We start from the raw sequence: 23,237 nt of genomic DNA on the forward strand, positions 1-23,237 counted from the left end.
TTTTGGGTCAGTTATTCTTTTAAGTTCATTATTTTTGTGAGTTGTGCACAAATTGTAATTGAATTGAGAATGCTATATGATTTCAACAGACTTCATGCCGCATATTTATTTATGTTAAAATCACAGCACTACACAAGCATCTGGTATAGTATTCTCATAGAGTAAACTAGAGAGACTAAGAAATTATGCTATCCAAAATCATATAATCTCAAAGGCTAAGAGGCAATATATTTTGAAATACCTGGTGCACGATTACAAAACAGTTAAGATGCTTACAGGATGTTGCTATAAGAAAAAAAAAAAAAGAAAACAGGGAGGAGTCTGTAAAAAACTGAAGAAAAAAAAACACACACACACACACACACACACTGGACAAGACATCTAAGCAGCTTCAGCCTTAAACCTGAATCAATCTGGAGTGGTGGTTTCAGCTCATACCATCCCATACATCACACAATAGACATGGCTTCATGGGCAAAGGCAAAGGATGACAGCTCTATTGAAAGAATGCTACAAAAGCCAAGCCTAATGTTTGCAAAGCCTTTTATACATAAGCCCCAGGTTTTCTGGGATAATGTTTAAGGCCAGATGAAACCAAAGTAAAGCTCTTTGAGAATAAAATGCATAAGTTTGCATACAGATAATAAGATGAAAACAACACTCTACCTTTATAAAACATGGTGACAGTTCTATTGTGGTGCTGCTTTGCTGCTTCATTGATTCTACTTTCTGATAATACTAAATGGTTCATTTTTCTAAATTTTATACGTACAATTCAGGGGTGCTAAAAACTGTCAGTCACAATACATTATACATTTTTGATAGCCATTATTTGATAGGACAGTAGATTGTCAGAAGTGGAAGAGAGTGGGGGACAGGATTAAGAAAGGTTCATGAGTCAGGACTCAAACTCAGGATGCCCGGAGCGCAGTGGCGTAGAGGACGAGCCCGCGAGGGGCCCCTTGTCTTCACGATTTTCAATAATTGGGAACAACTGTGGTCGGAAGCAAAGTTCACAGGTCTGTGTTCTCTGAACTCCTCTCAAGCGGTGGACTACTTCATTCTGATTGCTCGCCGCCGAACCGCGTCATAGCTCATTACCATAAAGTTGACTTGATTTTAACTCTCCTCGACGCCCACACACAGGAGAAGACCATTGAAAATGAATGACTTCCGGCTACTTTGACGCTCTCGCCGCTTTCGGTTTGTGATCGCTCCTCAGTTTGTGAAGGCTTCCCCGCGTTGTCCCCCCCCTTTCATCAGGGGGCCCCGTCAGTGATCCCTGCAGGGGGGCCCCCGCATTTTGCGCTACGCCACTGCCGGAGCGCTGTTGCACCATATGTCGGAGCAATAACCACTGGGCTATCGCACCAAGTGTATACCCACTTTATAATTTTTGTGTTTTATTCAAAATAATAACATTAATGGATTCCAGAAACTTTTCCTCTTTATAGTACTGCGGATTTGTGGGTTGCGTAAATATTGTTTAGTCTTGTCATGTAAAACCAAGAATTAAATTTTCTAAATTAAGATTTAGGTTTGTGATTAATTTTGGAGAATTTCCCCTTTGCAGTACTGTCCACTTTCTAGAGGCTGTAGTTGCCACTGTCACTAAATGTAGGCCTATATGATTAAGTCATTGCATGATGTTGTTCAGGAGTTATCTAAGGATTTGGTAGCTAACTACAGGTCTGTTGTTGAAAAACTTCCCAATTAACACTCTGGTTGTAGATGTACAGAGATATCAGTTTTAATTGTTGTGAGATTGTCATACATCCAGTTCATGCATCGATTCAACAAGCTCACCTAAAAATATCGTTCTCAACAGCCGGATCAAAGCCGGGGTCAGCTTCGCCGTGAATCCCGCCCTACCGTTTAGCCTAAATAAACCGAAAGGCGGGGCTTGTGAGCGACAGAGAAGCAAAGTGTCCTGTGGTGAGAGCTGCAGAGCCGTGTAGTGTGTGTCAGATTTCATTCTGAGAGAGACTCACGAGTGCGCAACAGTCAGACAAACCCGTCAGATGGCACGACCGAAGCACACGGACTCCCACTAGAGCCGGACCTCACTTACCAATATCTCCATGCACTTGATCGAGCAGCATGCCTCAGCTGAGGTCGTTTTGAAGAGTGACATTTTCACGTGAAAAACGGTTAATTTGCTTGAAAGGAGAACTTTATCAGTGATCAAGAATCCTGTCAGACTGATAAAGAAGTGGATAAACTTTAAATTGCCTAAATATACGCTTCCCAAACATGGAGGACATGAAGTCGCGAGTATCACCTCAGTCCAGTTGGGAGAGGACCTGCGGTCAGCATCCCTGCCAAAAGCGCCTTTTGACGAACTGGAAGGACGTGTGTGCCTTCTGTGCGTGTTTAATCTCGTTTGGAGTTTGTGTGTTGCTCTACCTGAGGACGTCAGATCTGCAGTCCAGGGTGCTTAGTTTGGAAAAGGACAGAGATCCTCGTATCTCCAGTTGGGTCTCCCTGGAACAGGTGGAGCCCGTCCTGTGGAGTCGATTACATCAGATATTAGAGGAGGTGAGCGGCAATCTTAATTGTTCAGAAATTAATATTAACCTTTTGTCATAGCCTACTTACAATTTACTGGAGTCAAGGGTGCGAGGACGGAGAGAAAGTGAGATCTGCATGTTGTCCCACTAGAACTTGGAGAGTTCAAGAGGAAAGGTTGAATATTATGAATATATGACTGCGTATTGTAAAAACTATGAAAGGTGATGAAACCGACAATCTAACTCCAAATCCCTACCTCAGAATTGTAATTTGTTTATTTGCCCTCCTTTGTTTACGCACTTTCACTGCAGACAGTTTGAGCTTTGGCCGACTTTCAAACGCACATGAATCAAAACATACCCAAATTCCTTGGACTGCCTAATAAATATTTTTTGGTAATTAGCGTACAATATATCAATGGTTTGGTAAATTGCATTTTACTTGTTTTTTATGTATCTGTTTCGTTTGTAATCTCGGGCAGCTTTTAAATACACTGAAACATGCTGAGTTCCACACAATTCATTCATGTTGTCCCAACACAAATCGATTAAGTTAACACTTTCAACAGATTTCTGTAGAGTGAACATAAACAATTAAGTTGTCCAAATGAAATCTCGAGAATTGTGTTGTGTTAGCTCATTTTAATTAAGAAGTTTGAACAAACCAAAAAAAAATTAAAAATTTGAGTGTAGTCTAATTGTGATAAAACGCAAAAATAAGTAAAATAAATGATTAAATAATCTCCTAATTTAATATTTTAATTTAACTAACAGTCAGATTTACTTCTCTACTGACTAGTTAATATTAACCCATTCTTCAATAAACTATTAATTTCGAATTCAGCATCACACACGAGTGAGAACATGATTAAATCCTGATGCATTAAGTTTTTAAGTTATTGTAGCTCTTCAGATGCCGGGTCAGACTCTTTTAGATGGCTCGAATTTTTCACATCCTATTTAGCATTGCCCTAGAACGAGTATCTATAAATAATGCAGTCATATTGCCAAAATTTCCTGCTGTCATTTCACACATGCATCAGTCTAGCTGTCTTAATAAAAGTACACTCATTTGATATGATCTGGTAAAATCAGACCGCTTGATAAGCATGTCTGCTTCTGCAAGCCTTGACTGTTGTTGTTGTTCAGCAGAACTGCTATTTGCAGCATGCAGGACCTGCTAAACACATTTTGTCACCTTATGACACCTGTTTTAAATCAACAATCAAGTACTTCTGCACTGGCCGAGCAAACAGCATCTGTGAAGAATAGGTCTGAGCTTGAAGCTGTGAGGTGCAGAAAAGTGAGATATATACATGCAGTACATTGCCTGTGGCTGTGGTCCCTTCACACTGGCCTCTGGTGGTTCAGCACCTAGCTGCATGTAAAAAATCTGCAGTGTTTAAAGTATCTTGGGTTGAATTTTGCTTGCGGAAAGGCTGCCATCTCAGTGTCTGTGGTTGATATAATATAGTTTGCAGAGGATGATGCAGGTTGTAAGCACACTGGAGTAGAGACAGCCAAGTGTGAGTCAACCTGAGGTTGAGTGTGATTACAATGTCTGAATAATAAGTCATTGACAGGAGATCTCACTGAAATCTGTCAGGAACTTGTCGAAGATATAGAAATGTGACTTTTTAGCTTATTACAAAATGTGACTTTGTATTAATAACATGCATGTATAACTATTTCTCCAGCATGCCTACATTTTATAGTTAAAATAGTTATATTACACAATTATAGCAATTTTAAAACATAATGGCAGATATCAAAAAATCAAATCAAATAAAACGTCCAGATGTGTAACAGTAATGAGCATTTTGAGGGAAAATGTCTTTAATTTTAAATTGCCTTCACTTTTGTTTAACACTTATGGGCCTTTGAAAGCATCTGAACTGTTTGTCTCAAGGGTGTTTGCTAATCAAGTCAAGATGTTTTTTCATTGACGTATTGACAACAGACATTTCGGCATCACCATTAAACGCATGTATAAGTCTCCATTAAAGCTGTGAAACATATACATTGGAAGCGCTTGATGAAGGTTAGAATGGTGCCGATTTCACAATTTTAACTGAATGTGCCAGAATGTGCTTTAGAGGTGTAATCAAAATCTGGTTTGGAGGGGGGGTAAATGTAGCCAGGTTTGAGAGAAAGAATGAAAGAAATAGAGAGAGAGAGAGAGATAGAGTTTGGCCCCTGGGTACAAAGTCTGAGGGTCTTAGCAGTAAGCTGACTTTGGAATTGTAAAACGTTTTGTCATCCTTTCAAAATAGATTGTTAAAACCAGATCAAATACTGGGCATCAAGTTACCATTAAAGCTTGGAGGCAGAGAATGTACCCTCCCTACTAACTCATCCATGCAAACACCGGGGCATCAGCTGTCTCATGTCATTGCCACAACTTTAACATTTACATCACGTCATCATGAGATGTGCATGCAAACCAATTTACCTTCACACTAAAAATAAAGGCTCTAAAAATAGATTTAACAGTGATGCCATTGAAGAACCATTTTAGCCAAGATCCTTTCTTTGAATTTTATTTTTAGTGTGAAGTAAATTTTAATCATTCATTCAATATTTAAAGAGTTTAGAAGCAAAAACCTCTAAATGCCATTTCATATTTTCTTCCAAAATGAGCATTTCTCTCTGACTTCCATGTGTAGGCTCAAAAATGTAGTTTTTATAGTGATTAATAAGTTCTTTTCATTGCCTTGAAAGTGAATAACTGAACATAAACATCGGAGGCTAAGAAAAATGCTCATTATAGTAGAAAATTTTAGATGTTCTTTAGAGATTTTTGCGTCTGAACTCTTCTTTTGTTTAATAGAATGTTTCCATAGATGTTAAAATATCCTTATGGAATCATCAATGTTTTGAAATCAGATCTAAAAACTCTGAGCATTTCTATGTTAACCGCCTCTTTATTTTAGCGTTCCTGGTCAAAATGGACCGGTCTGTTTTAACTGCTCTTAAATAAAAAAAAAAAAATACCATAAATTCACCACCAAATTTTTATTCAACATTCTTTAGCTGTGAACAATGTCTTAAAGTAGTGTTTAACGTGGATTTATAAAATTAGACATAAAAAAACTCAGTGTCAAAATGCAAATAGGCACTGAAAATGTATTACAATGTGAACAATAAATGACAGAAATCAAAATGCTTTGTTTTATTACCAATGGACGGCTCGCTAAAATAACTATCACAGGGTCTGACCAAAGAAATTGAATTTTTAAATGATCTAAATGATTTAACAACCAGTAAAGCACAAAAAAATTGTATATTTTTCTGTGTACTGAGTGCTTCAAATTTCATTCAGTCTTTCAATTGGATTTTATTAGTGTACTAATGTAGGGAACAATGAATAAGGGTATAGACACAGAACTAGCACTAGTTTTACTTTGGTCATTTTTTTTTTGGTGAAATGCTAATGGTCTAATCCAATAAAACAATAAAGCTAAAAGTGTTCCTGCTAGACCCAGAGATAGTCTAAATGGAGATTGTCTGAAAGAAGGTAGGATTAAAAGAAAGAAAGAAAGAAAGAAAGAAAGATTGAAAGAAAAAAGGAACACACACAAAAACACACACAGATAGCTTCACATAAAAGTCACCTGTCTAGTCTGTGTAAAGACATAATTCATTGTTTCATCAGAAAGTTGGTTCACGTTGGAGGATCCAATGCTATCTCATGGCAATTTGTAACTTTTTGATTTAGTGGCTAATTCGTATTAATTCATACAGTCTCATCTGTAAATATTAGTACGATTTGCTCGTCCTCCTATGACGGTTTAGGGGTGGCGTTTGCTGCCACACCTCCTTTTAAAAATCGTATATTTTCCTACGACTGAATTATGAATTAGCCACTAAACTGACAAAACGTAAAGTAGTCACGTTTCCTCATGAGATCAGGCTGAAGTATCGTCACATAAGAGCTGGAAAGAGATATGTACACACAAAAGACATTGTTCTGTCTAAAATGTGTGTGAGAGTGAGTGAGTTGGGGTAATGTGTATGGGGATGTTTTCTGTATGATGAATGAATATACTCTGGATATACCCATTCATTTCCGGCGGTCACTTTTGACCGAGAACACCACAAGTGTAACAAGATTGAGTAAGCACTCAAAATTCAATGTAAGAGGTTATCATCACTTTTATATGTTTAAGTACATAGTGTGGAGGATATCATAAGGGCTTGAGGCAATCGGATGTAAAACACAATATTTTTAAGAGTTTTAAGCTGTAAACCGGTCAGATTTGACCCAAACACGAGAGGAGCAGGTGATATGATTGATCGCAGCTGGTCTCTCATCTACAATCATTAGTTAGCCAATCAGATTTATCAAAACTCACTATAAGTAGCCCGGCTAAAACTTCTCCCTTATCTTCGTTTTCCGAAGAAACCCCCCGTCCACCCCATCTCCCCCTTCTGAGGTCATGGTTTTCTCCCAGGACAGCATGCCAAACCTGCTATTATTATCAAGCAATATCTTAGTGTAAATTCTTGAAATGATGTTTCAAGAGTTCACACTTAGCTGATAATCAATAAAGCGTATTTGGCATGCTGTCCCGGGAGAGAGCCCTGAGCTCGTAATATCCTCGAGCCCGGGGCTCCCTCCCGTTAGAAGGGCGAGAGGGGAATTCGTGGTCAGGTAGGTCTCGAGAACTCCCCTGCTTGTCACCGTGAGAAGTGTAAACTAAGGTTGTATTGGGTGATAGTTTGCTTTAGTCGATTGGCTATGGTTTATGTTTTTGGACGGTGGGAGGAAACCGGGGAAAACCCACGCGAACACGGGGAGAACATGTAAACTCCACACAGAAACACCAACCGGCCCGATGGGTTGGACCGGCAGTGTTCTTGCTGTGAGGCAACAGTGCTAACCACTGGGCCACCGTGTCGCCCGATCAGAAAAAGTGGGAGGATGTAGGGGTGGAAAGGGGGGAGCTTCAAGACGAAGATAACTGGAGTGAAAAACTCAGGTTATTTATAATGCTTCCGTAATCATCTAATAGGGCTGATTACGGAGCTAACATGGAGCCAGCCGTGTTGATTATAAGCACGTGATCCTCTCGAAATTAGTTTATGAATAAACCACACTTAATGAGAAATGACATTCATATATGATTCAAAATCGACTGTATTACAAAACGTAGGTAGGCATTGCATTGAAAAAAATATATAATCAACATTATTCTTGACATCAATCGAAAAGGGAATCCATTTAAACAGGTTTTGCTTTTGATGAAAGATTACAAGCTTGTTTCTTCTTCTTTGGATTAACATGCACGGATAATTTGTGCACAATATGACCAGAAGTACGTATTAAGAAAGTAAACAGTGTCATTGTTTGTTTCATGTTGACTTTGTTTGAGCATAAAGGAACACACCCTATCTGAATTAAATGCATCAGTAACGTCATGTGCTTGATAATGAAAGCTCAAGTCTTCGTTTCTTTAGATCTTATTTAAAGGGCTTCCTTTCAATGTAACTCTTCTTGCTAACTTTTCTCTTTTTTTTTCAAACATCTCACTGCCTGCATTGTTGTTTATGACAACACTTAGCTTTGTGAAGTAAAATAGGGTCTTACAAGCACTTTCCCACAGTTTGACATAAAAACACTAAATATGCTGCATTGGAAATCCATGAGTTAAAGCTTTGGCAAGCTCTGTTGTGTGTGTGTGTGTGTTTTATCCCTGGACATAGCTCCTGTGGAAAAGCAGTTTACGCACAGCACAGGTTCCTTCCGTAATGCATTTTCCACGGATTTTGTGCTCGCAGAACAAACGTCTGCTGGTTAACCCAGCTGTCACACATACAGTATATTTTCATCTTAGCATTCTTCTGGTTTTCCTTTTCTTCTTAACCTCCATTAACTCTTACTTTTTTTATCCTGCTTTACAATATCTGCAGTTCTGCTGAGTTCAGTAGTGTGGAAAAAACTGCCACAATAGCTTGTAGTGTCTGAGAGTGGTTTGAGTAAAGACTTCTCCAGCTGGGAAGAGGGTTTGCCAGTATCAACCAAATAAAGCCCTGGAACGATTGGTGGTTAATATAAACTGGTGCAAGAGAAATGTCCAAGAATTTTCTAGCTTTAATGTTTCAATGTAAGATGGAAAGGGCATGACCTGTGTAGTACCACTGTACAAACGCTTGACAAAACTTTACAATTCAGATATAAATCATTGTCCCTCCAGTCAAAAGGGATTGCACACAGTGGCTTTGTCTATTATTATTATTATTATTATTATTATAGAGGTTTTTAGAAGTTTGGGCTAAAAATACAAAAGTAGCTCTCTTAAATGTCACTCTTGTGGAAATTACTAAAACTGACTGTTACATATTAAGTGATAGGTTGGGGTTTGGAGTTTCTAAAATAACTGTAAATGTATATTTGGTTCCAAAAAGTGACCTGGTACGCACACACATACACACACATTGTTTATCAAATAACTAACACAGCACCTGTCAGACCCTCACAATACACTGACATGATGCTGCTTATAGAGCAAACGGCTACTAAAGCTATGCAGAGACAATAGAAGTGGTGCCCCTGCTGAAGGTTGGAGAACCATATATATCTGTTAAGCATATGAGGTCAGTTTAAAATATATATTTTTTTCCTCCATGCAATACATTTTTAAAATATGTGTTACACAAATAAATATTTATTTATTTAAAAAATAATATTGTATAAAATTTGACATGCTGGAATACTTTTGTTTAGTTTAATGAACTCCATAATTGATTCCATTCAACATGAAAACATAAATTATCAGATGAGACAGTATATAGATTTATTTATACAGGTTATCACTTATAATTTATATAGTTTTCCATAACAAATACAACGTTTTTAGTCACGTTATGTTAATTCATGCTATTATCAAACTATTAAATGATCAATGACAATTATTTCATTAAAAAATAACTCGTTTCCCATTGTTCAAAACTTATTTGAGTTTATTTCTTCTGTCGAATGCAAAAGAAGATATTTTGAAGATTCCCCATAGTACTCTCTTTTTCTAGATTCCCCACAATTAGCATTCTTCAAAAATCTTCTTTTGGGTTCAATTAAAAAGAAAGACACTCATCAAAGTTTAAAACCACACGAGAGAGAATAAATGATGAGGTGATTTTCCTTTTTGGGTGAACTATCTCTTTATCTAAGACTTTTAGCGCAATAAACTACTTGATTGCTTCTTATCGGTGGTTAGTAAGGTAGTAATTGAGTTTAGGTATTGGGTAGGATTTGGGTGTAGAAGAAAGATCATAATTTATAAGCAGTAATAAACAGCAAATCTTAATAACAGGCAGGTAATAAGCCAGAATTTACTATTGGGAATTGGTACTAATATTTCTTGAGATTTCATATTAGAATGATTTCTGCAGATCTCTTTGATGTTATTCAGGAATACATGACATTTTAAGATGTAATAAAAAATTTAAATGACCAACCCCCAAACCTCTGAACAGAACACTATAAAAACTAAACAAAAACAAAACAAAGGAAAAAGATCAATAAATTGTCACTTTATTTCAACTTTAACTTTAAGTTTTAAAGATTTTAACTTGATGTTTTAACCTTTGCTTTAACTTTTACCTAAACATTTTAGAAAGCAACTCTTTTTAACAACGTTATATCCTAGGTCCGAGTTAACTGAAAGGGACAGTTTATAACAAATAATAATAATAATAATAATAATAATAATAATAATAATAATAATAATAATAATAATAATAATAATAATAATAATAAAAATAATAATGATAATAACATAAAATAAAATAAAATAAATTGCACAGTTAATTTACTCATAAAACTTATATATGTGACATTTTTATTCAGTATGACTTTTTCAGGTGAATCTACAGCCATTGGTTTTATAGAATGCAGTTTATATAATGATGAGATTAAAAATGAAAAATGAATCCCCAAGGCTCTTGGTGATGCTCTGCTGTTTTTTGAAGCAAAACAATCGTTCTGTACAAGAAACCGAACATTCTTTTTAATATAATTAGCTTGGGCAAACAGAAATCAGATGCAAGTTCATTTATCTATCTAATTATCATTATCGAGTCATGCTTGCAGACATAAATTACAGTAGTTTCTTTCACAGACCAATCATATCACTTCATAATACCCCAGTGTATGATCTGGAGACACATGACTTAATTTGAACTTGTCTGTATGCACTCATTTTTAATCTGAAAAACAAGTGACCATTGACTTGCATTATATAAATTACCACATAATCATTTACAATATTTTGTAAGTGAAATCTGGTCATTGAATATGAATTATTGAATTTACAAGTATAAAATGTTTGAAATATTTTTTGTTGAAATATCCACCGCTTAAATAAACAGCTAAGTTCAATTTCAGGACCTAAAAATACAAACTCTGAAATTTGAGTCATTAAAATACAAGAACTTGTTAATTCGGTGTATATATTTTTTTCAGTTGGTGCCATTTAACAAGCTTTTTAATTCAATACTTTTGCCATTCATTTTCATTTTTTGATGAACTATTCCTTCAACATAGCTCAGGAATCTAAGCAACTAGCTTTATTTCATGTACATCATAGTCCGTTTTAACACAACTTAATTGAATTGTCCTATTTGTTTAATTTTCAGAAATTAGCTGCACGTCTTCCGAAGATACGGTCGGCTCGGGATGCACCTCACAGCTGCGTCTGTCCACCAGGTAGGTTTCTTAACTCCATTTGTTTATTAATCCACAGCCCAGTCTGCTCCGCCTCTTACTTCTGATATGCAGCTGAATGTATATTATGGTTAAGTCTTTTGTTTTGTAGATATGTGAACTGATGCTATTTTCAGCTTCAGTAATCTGATTACCGTGGACAAGATTTCATTTCCCAATGAGACGTAAATAAGTGAAAAGAGTTTCCCTTCCCCTATCCGTTGGCTTTCCGTATGTGCCCTCATTGCTTTGGTGACAGGTGCAATCGTATTTTCAAGTGCTGTTGGCTGTCATTGGTTTCACTTTGTGTTTGAGCGGGTTGTGATGCAAGCCGGAGTGTTATGATGGCATCATCTGGCCATTCCTGAGCACAGGGAACAGTCAACAAGGTTCGCTGCGTACGACTGAAAGTCACATCCATACAATACGTCCAAGAAAACTACCCTGTTAACAGAATGTTTAAAAGCTGGATTTTTTTTGGTGTATGTTTCATGAAATGAAATATTGTATTAATGCACAAAGGTTTTGAAATATCAAATGAATGCAGCAATAATATCATTTTTTTGAACTCTAAATATTTATTTGTTTATTTATTTTCACCAGTTGTGGCAAAAATTGTAACTTTTTTAAATATTTAATGCATCCTTGTTAAATAAAAGTATGTAATTTTAAACTGTTGACATTAGACAGTAGGGGCTCTATTTTAATGATTAGGCACAACGTCTAAAGCGCAGGGTGCAAAAGACTGAAGTACACATTTAATTTTTTAAATATCGTCACCTTAGAATTATAAGGTTCTAACTGCATTCTAAATGATTTTGAGATATTGGGCTTCAAGTTTTTGCATTTCATATAGCATATTAGCATGTCATATAACGACATGTGCGTAACAGTTCTCTTTTATACATTAACATGACAGAGACCCGAAGGGTTCTCTAAATGTAAATTATCAAAGTTCTCTTACATTTGCAAATTAGAGTAAAAAAAAAAAAACACGGTGAATGCAGATAGAAGCTTCTAATTCTGAAAAGTCATTTTCCACTTGGAATCATAAGGTTCTATCTGGCAAATCGTTCACTATAGCATTACTTTTCAAGAAATACAATCAAAAATATATATAAGTTGGTGTTTTAACAATGTGCTTGAATAATTGAATGTGTTGAATGCTTGAGAAAGTTAAACTTTTGCTTTCTATAATGTTTATTTCATGTTTTAGAATGAATATTTTTCCTTGTTCAAATTAAGCATACAAGACTCTGCTAAACATTTTTTTTCCAGTGCTGATGTTAATTTGATCTAATTAATATGTTACTAATTATTAAACTTATGCTATATATGAATTATTGAATCATATTTATTGAATTATATGCCCTATGAATTAAATTAGGTATTTGCACTTCAAGGCTTAATATCAAATTTAAAGACTTTAAAAGAAACAGACGATGACCAAATGAGTTTAATAAACACTGAAAACTATTTCACTGACTATATGTAAACAAAAAAATATTTCACATTTAATATATAATTTTTTTAATATTAATTTCTTTTTCAACAATGTAAAATTGAACATTTCATCTCAATGTCGGCTATGCGGTGACGCAGTGGGTAGCATGATTGCCTCACAGCAAGAAGGTTGCTGGTTCGAGCCTCAGCTGGATCAGTTAGCATTTCTGTGTGTAGTTTGCATGTTCTCCCCGTGTTTGCGTGGGTTTCCTCCGGGTGCTCCGGTTTCCCCCACAAGTCCAAAGACATGTGGTACAGGTGAATTGGGTTGGCTAAAAATGTCCGTAGTGTATGTGTGTGATTGAGTCTCTATGGGTGTTTCCCAGTGATGGGTTGCAGCTGGAAGGACATCCGCTGTGTAAAACATGACGGTTCTTTTCGCTGTGGCGATCCCAGATTAAAAAAGGGACTAAGCCGAAAAGAAAATGAATGAATCTCAATGTCAAGAAATGCTTCTAAATCATCACCTTTACAAACGTCTGAATTTTGTGTGGTTCGGCATTATTTAGCCGACTCTGATTTAGTGTGATTTTGTCTTTCTGGCTTTTCCTGTTGTCAATGAAGCAGTCTGGCAAAATGACAAAGAAAGCTGATTCTGATTGGTCTTTGTGCATGCATTAAACATGCCGATTGGCTCACAGACAGAACCTTATAGAGCCAAGCGAGTTCAACTTTGTAGATAAACCTTTTTTGTTTTATTTAAAAAGAGTTTTAAAAATGTAAAACAACCTATAAAAACATCACATAATGTAAATAAGTTGTCATTTAATAAGAATAACTAAATTTTGACAAAAATGGCAGGTAGAACCTTATAATTCTAAGGTGACGATATATTAAAAGAGAAAACTGATGTTTTAAGTTGTGATAAATGACTGTTTTTTTTTAAATAATAATTCTTAATTGAATGTTAAAATAAAAGCTTTGGCAAGAATAAGAGACTTTGAAAAAACATAACAACATCGTTTTAACTATTCCCAACTAAAATTTCCAAGCAGCTACATTTTTATTTGCTTTCCTAACATATCCTCCAGATGTCAGTCATTAGACAACCTCTTGTGTTATAGGCTGTGCTTGTGTTATAGCCTGCGCTTATGTGTATGTATGTGTGTGTGAATTTACACAACTCCGAGAACCAGGCCAGATGGTACAGACATCCCAGTGTTAATTAGGCCAGTCAGTACTAGTCATTGTTGTGTTAACTGAGTGGGAAGTGACTTCAGACGGCGTAGTGAAACCGGTTTAAGATGGACATGTCGTGGATAGGCACTTCTGCTCCAGGTGTGGGGACCGTTTAACAGCAGGCATCCCAGATGATGATCGTGTTTGTTGTTGTTCAGCCTTTATTGCTATGCCGTGGGAGAGCGTCTGATCTCGCAATACAGGCTGTGCGTTTCTCTTTGTTTTTTTTGTTTTTTGACTCCATTTCAAACATGTAATGACAACCAGACAAAAGATGAGCATGAAAGTGTTTTTGATCTTTGTCAACTGAAAGCTGAATTAACTGTAGTTACAGTAGAGTGCAGTGATTGTATACATTGTGCATGGTTCTTGATGAATGCATGGGTATAAATACTGTGTGTATGTAAAGAAGCGTCCACATATATGTCGTTCTCAATGTCGCCAGCTGCCGCTTGTCAATCACTCCAGCACGCAGTGTTCAGATGGCTTCCATTCCATTGTTTATTTTGAGTGCTCAGCGGTGGGTAATAGTCTGTGGCCCTTTCATCAAACGCATAGGCTCTCATGTATACATGTATCATTGATTAACTGTTAGAGGTAGAGAATAGGGGCAATAATATTTCTGTTTGTAACGGTATAGAGTAAATGCAGTAACAAATGTGTATTTAGTCCACTGGTATAGTTAACATTTCCTCGTCTTAATTCATTTAATAAGTGTTTGACTTGTGTATTATTAATCTTGTCTTATTATGTTTAAGCGAAGATGATGTGTGGTCTGTCTGTAAGACTACATGGAGGTTTTTAATTTGAATTCTATTCTATTTTTTCAGTTTGAGTCTGTTCCTCTTGTAGGAACAACATAACACCTGGTATATGGGCTTGGGGAATGTTTCAACACATCCAAATGGGTTTATTTTTTCAGATTTTGCAAATCCCAAAGGCCTTCAGAGGTTAAGTTCACTCAGCCCGTGTTTAAAAACTCATTTGGCCCATTTGCATTCACTTAGATTCCTCCAAGATTTGTTTTTATTAACAAAGTCAGAGTCAGTTCATCCGTGCAACTGTTTACTAGAGCGGTTACAGTGCCACACAACGTCTTACTATAAAGAAAATGATTCACCTTCTCGGAGTAGGGCTGCGTGATTATTTTTGGTCAGTATTGTAATCACGACAACTTTGTTTGGGCTATATGACAGAAAAACAAAGTAAAACAAAGAGACAAAAACTTCTCAAAATAATTCTGAATTAATAATACAATTGAATAAAAATAGACAAATAATAAACAAATTAAACAAACAGTGCTGTAAACATAGTCTTCGTTGGACAAATTAAATTTGTTTTGTTTCATATTAAAAATAAAAGAGTCAAGTCAAGAGCAGTTTGTTTTTGTCTTTTGTTGTTTGATCAATAATGATAAGCTCAGTCGCCAACAAAAATATAGCCCCCTGCCACCTTAAGAGCCACACAGATTAGGGTTGGGCGATGTTGACCAATTTGGCATTGTACAATGTCTAGTGTGTTACATCGTCATCGACAATGGCATCGTCATCGTAGGTGGCGGTGAATTATTTATTTATTGATAATTAATTCATAACTAATTAATTATTTTAGCCTATCATTTTAATTACCTGACCCACATGGTCTTTGTTTTACCCAAAATCTTAAATAAATAATGATAAGTTACACACAAATTACCACCTGTCAATCACGTTTTTGTGGGACTCTGGCATGAATAGGCAGAGTGATCTGTGTCGTTATAATGGCGTACACAAAATTGGTTGGTTAAAAAAGGTGCACAACCAACAGCAACCAACCAACAGTATCTGAGGTTTTTGCTAAAACAATAAAAAGTACAAGCATGAAAGTAAAAGATTAAAGCAGTGTACTACTGACACTTTGACATGTTACCTGATAGATTCAAAAGACAGAAGACAAGATTAATGAAATTTCACATTTAAAAACTATAGTGAGACGTGGTCCAGCGAAACATTCTTGATAAACTGACCCACTTACACTGTTTTGTGCTCAAAGCACCTGCTGACTGCCTGGAGCTCAGACGTGCTCATATGCTGCAGCACATGCCTGCATTCAGCAGTATAGTGTGGATGGAGAGCTTTTCAGAAATGCTATATGAAATGTGGATCTATTTCGTTCTAAAATGCCATTTTTAAACAAAAAATTATTAGTGTAAACGGAGCCTGAGTGTTGTGTTTTTCGCAAGCAGGTTGCTGCTGCGACGGGGCAGGGCGGAGGACCGTAATGGCTCTCGGACGATGGCATTGTCTATTGTCTCTTTTTTTTAAATAAATGAATTCGGACTGCTGGAAAAGGATGCAACAATGGTTTTATCTAATTTTTTCACCTTTGGAGGCCAAAACTTATAATAAATAATAACATAAACATAATAACAAGTGTAATTTCGACTGATTGCACAGCTCAGAGTCAACTTCGCATTGCGAAAGTCATTTCAAATTGAGAAATGTCTTTTGATTTATGCTTTGCTCCCATGGTTTTTGAACCATTCAATGTGACTACACCGCCTTACTTGTGATTTAACTTATGTAGCATGAATTATTATTCAACAAAATTGTAAACAAATACTATTAAAACAAGCATAAACAGCATGCATTTGGAAAATTAATACAGTAATACCAATCAAAGAAAGCATATGCTAATAACAGCATTCCCTCATTTTAAAAAAATGTGGCCTAACCATGCAAGGTAAATTGAGATAACATTAAATATGTGTCTTGTAGTGCATATAAACATATTTTGCGCTGTAATTTGTCAGCTGACAAAAGCACGAAACCATTAAAACAGACATTTCGAAACCAAACACTCAAACAAACCAGTTGAAATGAACATAATACTTTGATAAATATTTAAGTACATATCTTTGTTTGATTTTGTTTACTTTCTGTACATTAAACCTCGTTTTTGTCATTGAACCATCACTTTGTAAAGCACAACCCGTTAAGAACCGCTGGTTTGTATTCGTTTAGGTAAATTTTCAGTGTGTGTTGTTTAGTTGTGACCCTCTGAGCAGATGTGTATATATAAACATCATCATTAAAAAATGACATTCGCGCCTTATCGTAGATGGCTGCATGTGTGACAGTTCTGTTAACAGTGACTGAGGCATTGTCGCTATTTAGTCATCGGAGAAAACAAGAATGTAGTATGTATACATAATGGCGATGATTTATGAGTCTAAAAATGCTTTTGGTTCGTGTTTATCTGCCCAGCCTCTTCACTGGTATCAAAAGGCCACAGTGACGTGAAAACCAAACGCACGCTACACGAGGTGTGAATGAACTGTGTAGACAATCGTGGCATGCTGATGGATTCGATGCTCTTTGTTCTAGTGGAGATTTGTAAAACTGATCCCAGAGGCACTTACTGCCAACAGCTTTGTCAGTGTATGGGAAAACTCCCATGACAGTTAGATTGAATCCAGGCCCAAGTGCCCAGAACACTGTTGAATCCACACATTGTTTCCCGAGAAACTGAATGGCACTTTCTTGGACATAGAAGTAGGAAACAGAGAAGAAGAAAGAGACGGCCGCCCTTGTGGCTTCTATGCAGCGCACTCTCCCATTGCTCTTATTTCTGAAAAGCCAAAGCACCAACTCCCTGTAGGATTTAGCGTCTTTGTGACTGGTTTCCGACCGCAGACCAGCACTGGTGGTATTAGTTGTGTCACCAGAGGTCGTAAGGGATTGAGTAAGTGTGCTATCTTTAAATGTGTGCATTACACACACTAGCTTGACAGCTTCTCTGTTAGTCGTCTGTCGGACTCTCATAAAGAGCGGGATGAGGGGTTTCATTGCAGGCCCATCCGAGGGATTAATCACGAGTACACAGGAAGGGTGAGAGGCTTCTAAAGCCCCAAGCTTCATTGCAGGAAGTGACATTTGGCAGTTTACCTGGATGCAGTCCGACGAGGAGCCATTTCTAGTGTGTGTAATCAGAGCTTGGCTCCAGGAACTTTGCGTATGACATACTTGCCATATTTAACATCTTCGTCATTCCCAAAAACACAACACAGCCAAGCGGAAAAGTGTACTGCTCAAAGGTTAATTGGGTTTTCAGTTACACTTCAATTAGGTATCAGCATCTTTGGTTCTCTGTTTAGTTATGAAAAACAAATTGCAGATGTTCAATGCTTAATGTTGCAAAAATGCAGTAAATAGAAATCTCTAAACACTTAAAAATAATACATACCTCAAACCATTTGAGGAAACCGATTACAACAAGCCATTTAAGTTAAAAAACTAATCCTAATGAGTACTGTGAACTTAATCCATTTAAGTAAACTAAGCAATTTGAGCACAGTAAAAGAAGAGAAATCAAACCAACTGAGTACTGTAAAACCCAATAAGTTAAGGAAACTCAAACCATTTGAGGAAACCGATTGCTACAAACCATTTAAGTTCAAAAACTAATCTTAATGAGTACTGTAATCTTAATCAATTTGAGTAAACTAAGCAATTTGAGCACAGTAAAAGTCGATAAATGAAGAGAAACCAAACCAACTGAGTACTGTAAAACTCAATAAGTTAAGGCAACTCAAACCTTTTGAGGAAACCGATTGCTACAAACCATTTGAGTTAAAAAACTAATCTATATAAGTATCGTGAACTTAGTCCATTTAAATTGAATGAGGTATTTAATTAACTCATTACCTTCAACACTGAGTTCAAAACTCTTTTCAAATGAGTAGAATTAACTTTCAATACATTTTGAGTTAAGTGCACTCATTTCATTTGATAAAGTTGACTGGTGGGTTTTACAGTGTTGAACTTCTTGAAGTCAGCCACTTTCATACCACATTAATTATTTGTAGCCTACCGTTTCAACTACCTGACCCACATGGTCTTTATGTACCTATAACCAAATCATAAATAAATAAAGATAAGTTACACACAAATAGAGGCGCACGATTAATGAAAAAAAGATTGCGATCTTGATTCGACCCCCTAGACCAGGGATGTCAAACTCAATACCTGGAGGGCCGAAGCCCTGCACAGTTTAGTTCCAACACGCTCCAACACACCTACCTGTAGGTTTCAAACAAGCCTGAAGGACTCAATTAGTTTGATCAGGTGTGTTTAATTAGGGTTGGAACTTAAACTGTGCAGAGCTGCGGCCCTTTTGGAACTGAGTTTGACACCTGTGCCCTAGATGATGGTAATCCAGCATTTTTACGGTTCTGCGAATCATATTTTCAAGTTCAGGAGAGAAGCAAAGGCGGCCACACAAGTCTTCTTATTGTTTTACATGCATTGCACAGCGACATGGACACCTTCAAATGATGTTGAAAGAGTCACATACTGTATTTATAAGGTATAATTCACCCACAAATATAATTTTTGTCTTCATGTAATGATGAATTCGTGGCTGCGAAATCATACGTGACGTGAACTGCTGACTGTGAGCTATTACCACAGAGGGGGTAAGCTGACGCCCTACTTGATGATAGATGCACGCGCATCTACTTTAGTGAACAGAACCTGCATGGGCTGTGAATAACAGTAATAAAGTTGGAAAAAACATTCAGTTTGTGGCACAGAGTGATCGTTTGGGAGCCGCGCGGGAAGTGTGAACAGCACTTAGCAGTGGAAGTGAAACCGAAAGCGTGCACATCATTTAAATAATCATATCGCATTATAGAGTTATGATTGCGACAAGCATTTAATGTTTTTTTTCATAGTGAATGACAAATGACAAATGTCTGATTTTACATGTGAAAAAAATGGTCTGATAAGGTTGTCAATGACAGATTACAAGCATTTGTTTCAAACATAGTAATTCAACATCAGAATTATGAATTGTTGTATTCTGATGTCATCATGTTTCTGTGCAATAATGACCAGGACAAATTTAAAGTCTATATCCACCATTCAAAGTCGATTCAAAATTTAGCATTTTAACCTGTAGACTTACACATTATATTATTATTGTTGTTTTATCATATTTGGAGAACAACAATAATAATAGCCGATTCATATTAGCCTTTATTTTACATCTACAGAATCGTAAGAAAATTGTGATCTTTATATTAAGCAAAAAAAAAAAAAATCAAGACTTTTATTTTAGCCAGAATCGTGCAGTTCTACACACAAATTACCACCTGTCAATCACTTTTTTCCGCGGTACTCTGGCATGAATAGGCAGAGTGATCTGTGTCTATATAATAACATCGACAAACTTGATCGGTTAAAAAGGTGCACAACCAACAGGTACCAACCAACATACATTTAAAATGACAAAGCCAAATGTGAAAGCGAAAAATTGAAGCAGTGTACTGACGCTGTGACACGTTACCAGGTAGATTAAAAAAACAGAAGAGTCGTTAGATAAAGACCAGATGAATTAAATCTCACGTTTAACAACTATAGTGAGACGCGATCCAGCGGTACATCCTTGATAATCTGTCTGAAATGCACTGCTCTCTGGAGCCTGGAGCTCAGACATGTGCATATGCTGGACTTGGAGCACATGACAGAGTGTGTGTCTTTGTGTGGTCATGTGATGTGTGTGTTCAGCAGTATAGTGTGGACGGAGGGCTGTAAGAAAATGCTAGATGAAAGGACAGTGTGAATGTGGATCGATTTCGTTCTAATACCATTTTAAAACTAATACGTATTAGTGTAAACGGGGCCCAAGTGTTTTTTATTTTTTCCAATATTATTGCAGATTATTAAGGTTTAGAACAAATGTAAGAACAAAGTGTGAACAAATTATTTTTTGGTGAACTATCCCTTTAATTTCTCTGCTTCTGTGATAAAGCAAGCCTAAAGACATATTTCTGAAAGAAAGTAAAAGTAAAATATTCATAAAAATATAGTCAGTTAAGACATATTGGGCCCTATCATACACCCGGCGCAGTGTGGCGCAAGGCGTGATGCAGTTGTCTTTTGGTAGTTTCAGCTTGGCGCAAGAGTCGTTTTGAGGCGTTGCGCTATGCTGTTTAAATAGCAAATGCATTAGCGCTCATTTGTGCGCCCATAGGCGTTCTGGTCTAAAAAGGGAGGCGTTCTGAGGCGGACCACTGGCACGTTGCTATTTTGAGAAACTATAATAGATTTTTCATTATACCAAAAAAAACCGGTGCAGAGTTGCGCCACACTTACGCACTGCTTAATACACACAAGAGAGCAATAGGCAAATATTTTTACATATGAAAAAAATTAAATATTGAGGATGAGGATATTTATAGGATATAATAAGAATAGATATTGCATATAAATATAAAGGATTAAAATATTACAAAACATATTATTTTCTAGCCTACATAAATATGAAAAATCACTGCTTTTATGTCTTCTTCATCTTGGGAGGCTTTTTCAGTTCATTCATAACAATTTGCTTTTGTATAATGTTATTATTATTATTATTATTATCAGTATTATTTATTATATCCATATTTATATTTGTTTTATTAAAAACAAGCTTAGATTTGCCCACCTGTCAGGTTTTAGACCATATGGGGCACAGCATGTGTTTTAGGGTATAACTCAGGTTTTTGAGCACATTTTGTTATTATTGTTCATTTATTCGTTTGCTGGAAATTAGAACTGAATTTAGAAATAGTTTTGAAACTAATATTTGCGCTTAACAAACGAAAGTAATTATTTATAGACTAATTGATGTCTGTGCGTAAAGGTTTCCCTATCCAAGAGTGAATGTGAAAGTAGATCCATTACCTTTCATTCTCACGCAGTAGAGAATGTTAAAAAAAAACTGTCAACTGTTAACTGTTTGCTAGTGAAATGCTCATTTTTTTCCACTTAGACTTACTTTGCGTCCTGTAAATAGCGAATGCGCTCTTGGCGCGACGCAGCTGGCTCTTAAAGGGAATGGGAGATGAGACTCTAATTGGTTTAGTCTCAAAACACACCTATAACTCATTTAGAAAATAAACTCAACCCTTTTAGACCATGCGCCATGGCGCAAAGCAGATTTTCCCGTCCTTAAATTAGCAAAAACGCGTTCTGACACGCCCTGAAAGCGTTTGCGCCCTGTGTTTTGCGCTCTGCGCATGGACCGTCAAAATAGAGCCCTTTGTGTTTAATATACAGTACACTTATGTAAATCAGGAGTGAAGGCCAAAGAAACTTTGTTTTGAGCAGTGTTACTCACAAAAATAGAAATCACACTAAATGTGGTACAAAAATAGTAACTGCATTAATCATTTGTGGTTTTATTGTGTCATATTTGTTAGAATACAGTGTAATGCTCTTGCATTATGACTGTTGCGTACGCCACATGTTGTCAGAGTGTCTCCAGAGCTCCCACAGGGACATGGTGCACACAGCACATGGCATTCTGGGCACTCAGAGAACGCCCAGCGCATTGCCTGATGACAGACCAATGTAGACCCCTAGGATTGGATCAAAGAACACTGCGGTCTAGTTGGTAAGAGAGAGAGAAATACACAGAAAGATTAGAGGTAACCTCACAGCGGCCACGCTCTGTGTGCTCAAATGAACCCAGTACATTAAAAGCAGTTGATAGTATCTCCTGCACAGGACGAGATGGAAATTAAAAACGTTTCTGCAGTTGCAGTTAAAACTCCCTTAATGCTCTTGTAAACAAGAGGCTTCCTCTGATCCTCATAGCGGGGTCAGGTGAAAGGGTCGTGCTGCTGGTTATTTAAGGAGTTCCAAGTTCACCTTGACGTGTCTGCTGACAGGAAGAGGGGCTTTTAGATCTTGTTTCCTCGCCTATGATTACTTTACACCGCAGCTGCCAGAGAGCAGCTTTACTTGGGAGAGGTGTAGTCTGTGAGTCATGACCGACACACACGAGAGATCCTCAGATGGACAGAGAGAGCGTGAGAGGATGAGACTGTGAGAGAAAGTATTTGAAGAAGAATCGCCTTTTAAATTCAGCAGTGGGAATCTGTAATTGGATTATTGATTATTTACACTTACTAGTTACTTAGTAAGATTCATCTTGCTACCCTTTTTACATCTAGAGATCACTACATTTTTTATGCCTTTGATTTAGAGGTATTGATCTAGATCAGGGGTGTGCAAACTTGGTCTTGGAGGGCCGGTGTCCTGCAGATTTTAGTTCCAACCCCAATCAAACACACCTGAACCAGGTAATCAAGCTCTTTCTAAACGGGGCCTAAGACATGCACAAAATTTTTCAGAAACATGATGTGCTGATAAGAAAGCGTCCTACCAACTGTCCTACCTTCTGTTGGTTAAGTCCTCAGTATACTTCAAATGAAGTTCTTTCGTTTTAATTTAGGGGCAAAAAGAAGTTCAAAGGGTTGTTTTTGTACCTTCTGTCACCCCCGCTGCATAGTAGGTGAGGTTGCAAATGTG

The 23,237-nt window shown here is 36.8% G+C and overlaps 1 protein-coding gene across 50 annotated transcripts in view; it reads left to right on the forward strand.

The window, feature by feature from the left end:
- Positions 1 to 1,973: 1,973 nt before the first annotated feature.
- col13a1 (collagen, type XIII, alpha 1) overlaps positions 1,974 to 23,237 on the forward strand; it is a 199,905-nt gene continuing 178,641 nt past the window's right edge. For all 50 annotated transcript variants that reach the window (XM_087278861.1, XM_087278866.1, XM_087278878.1 and 47 more), the window contains exons 1-2: positions 1,974 to 2,538; positions 11,148 to 11,217. Coding sequence is in view for 2 of the 50 variants with exons in the window: in XM_087278854.1 (XP_087134980.1) it covers positions 2,254 to 2,538; positions 11,148 to 11,217 (355 nt within the window). In the remaining 48 variants the exon portion in view is untranslated. The remainder of the gene's footprint in view (positions 2,539 to 11,147; positions 11,218 to 23,237) is intronic.

The sequence above is a fragment of the Danio rerio genome, chromosome 13, assembly GCF_052040795.2.
Source record: "Danio rerio strain M-AB ecotype USA chromosome 13, GRCz13ab, whole genome shotgun sequence".
Lineage (NCBI taxonomy): Eukaryota > Metazoa > Chordata > Actinopteri > Cypriniformes > Danionidae > Danio > Danio rerio.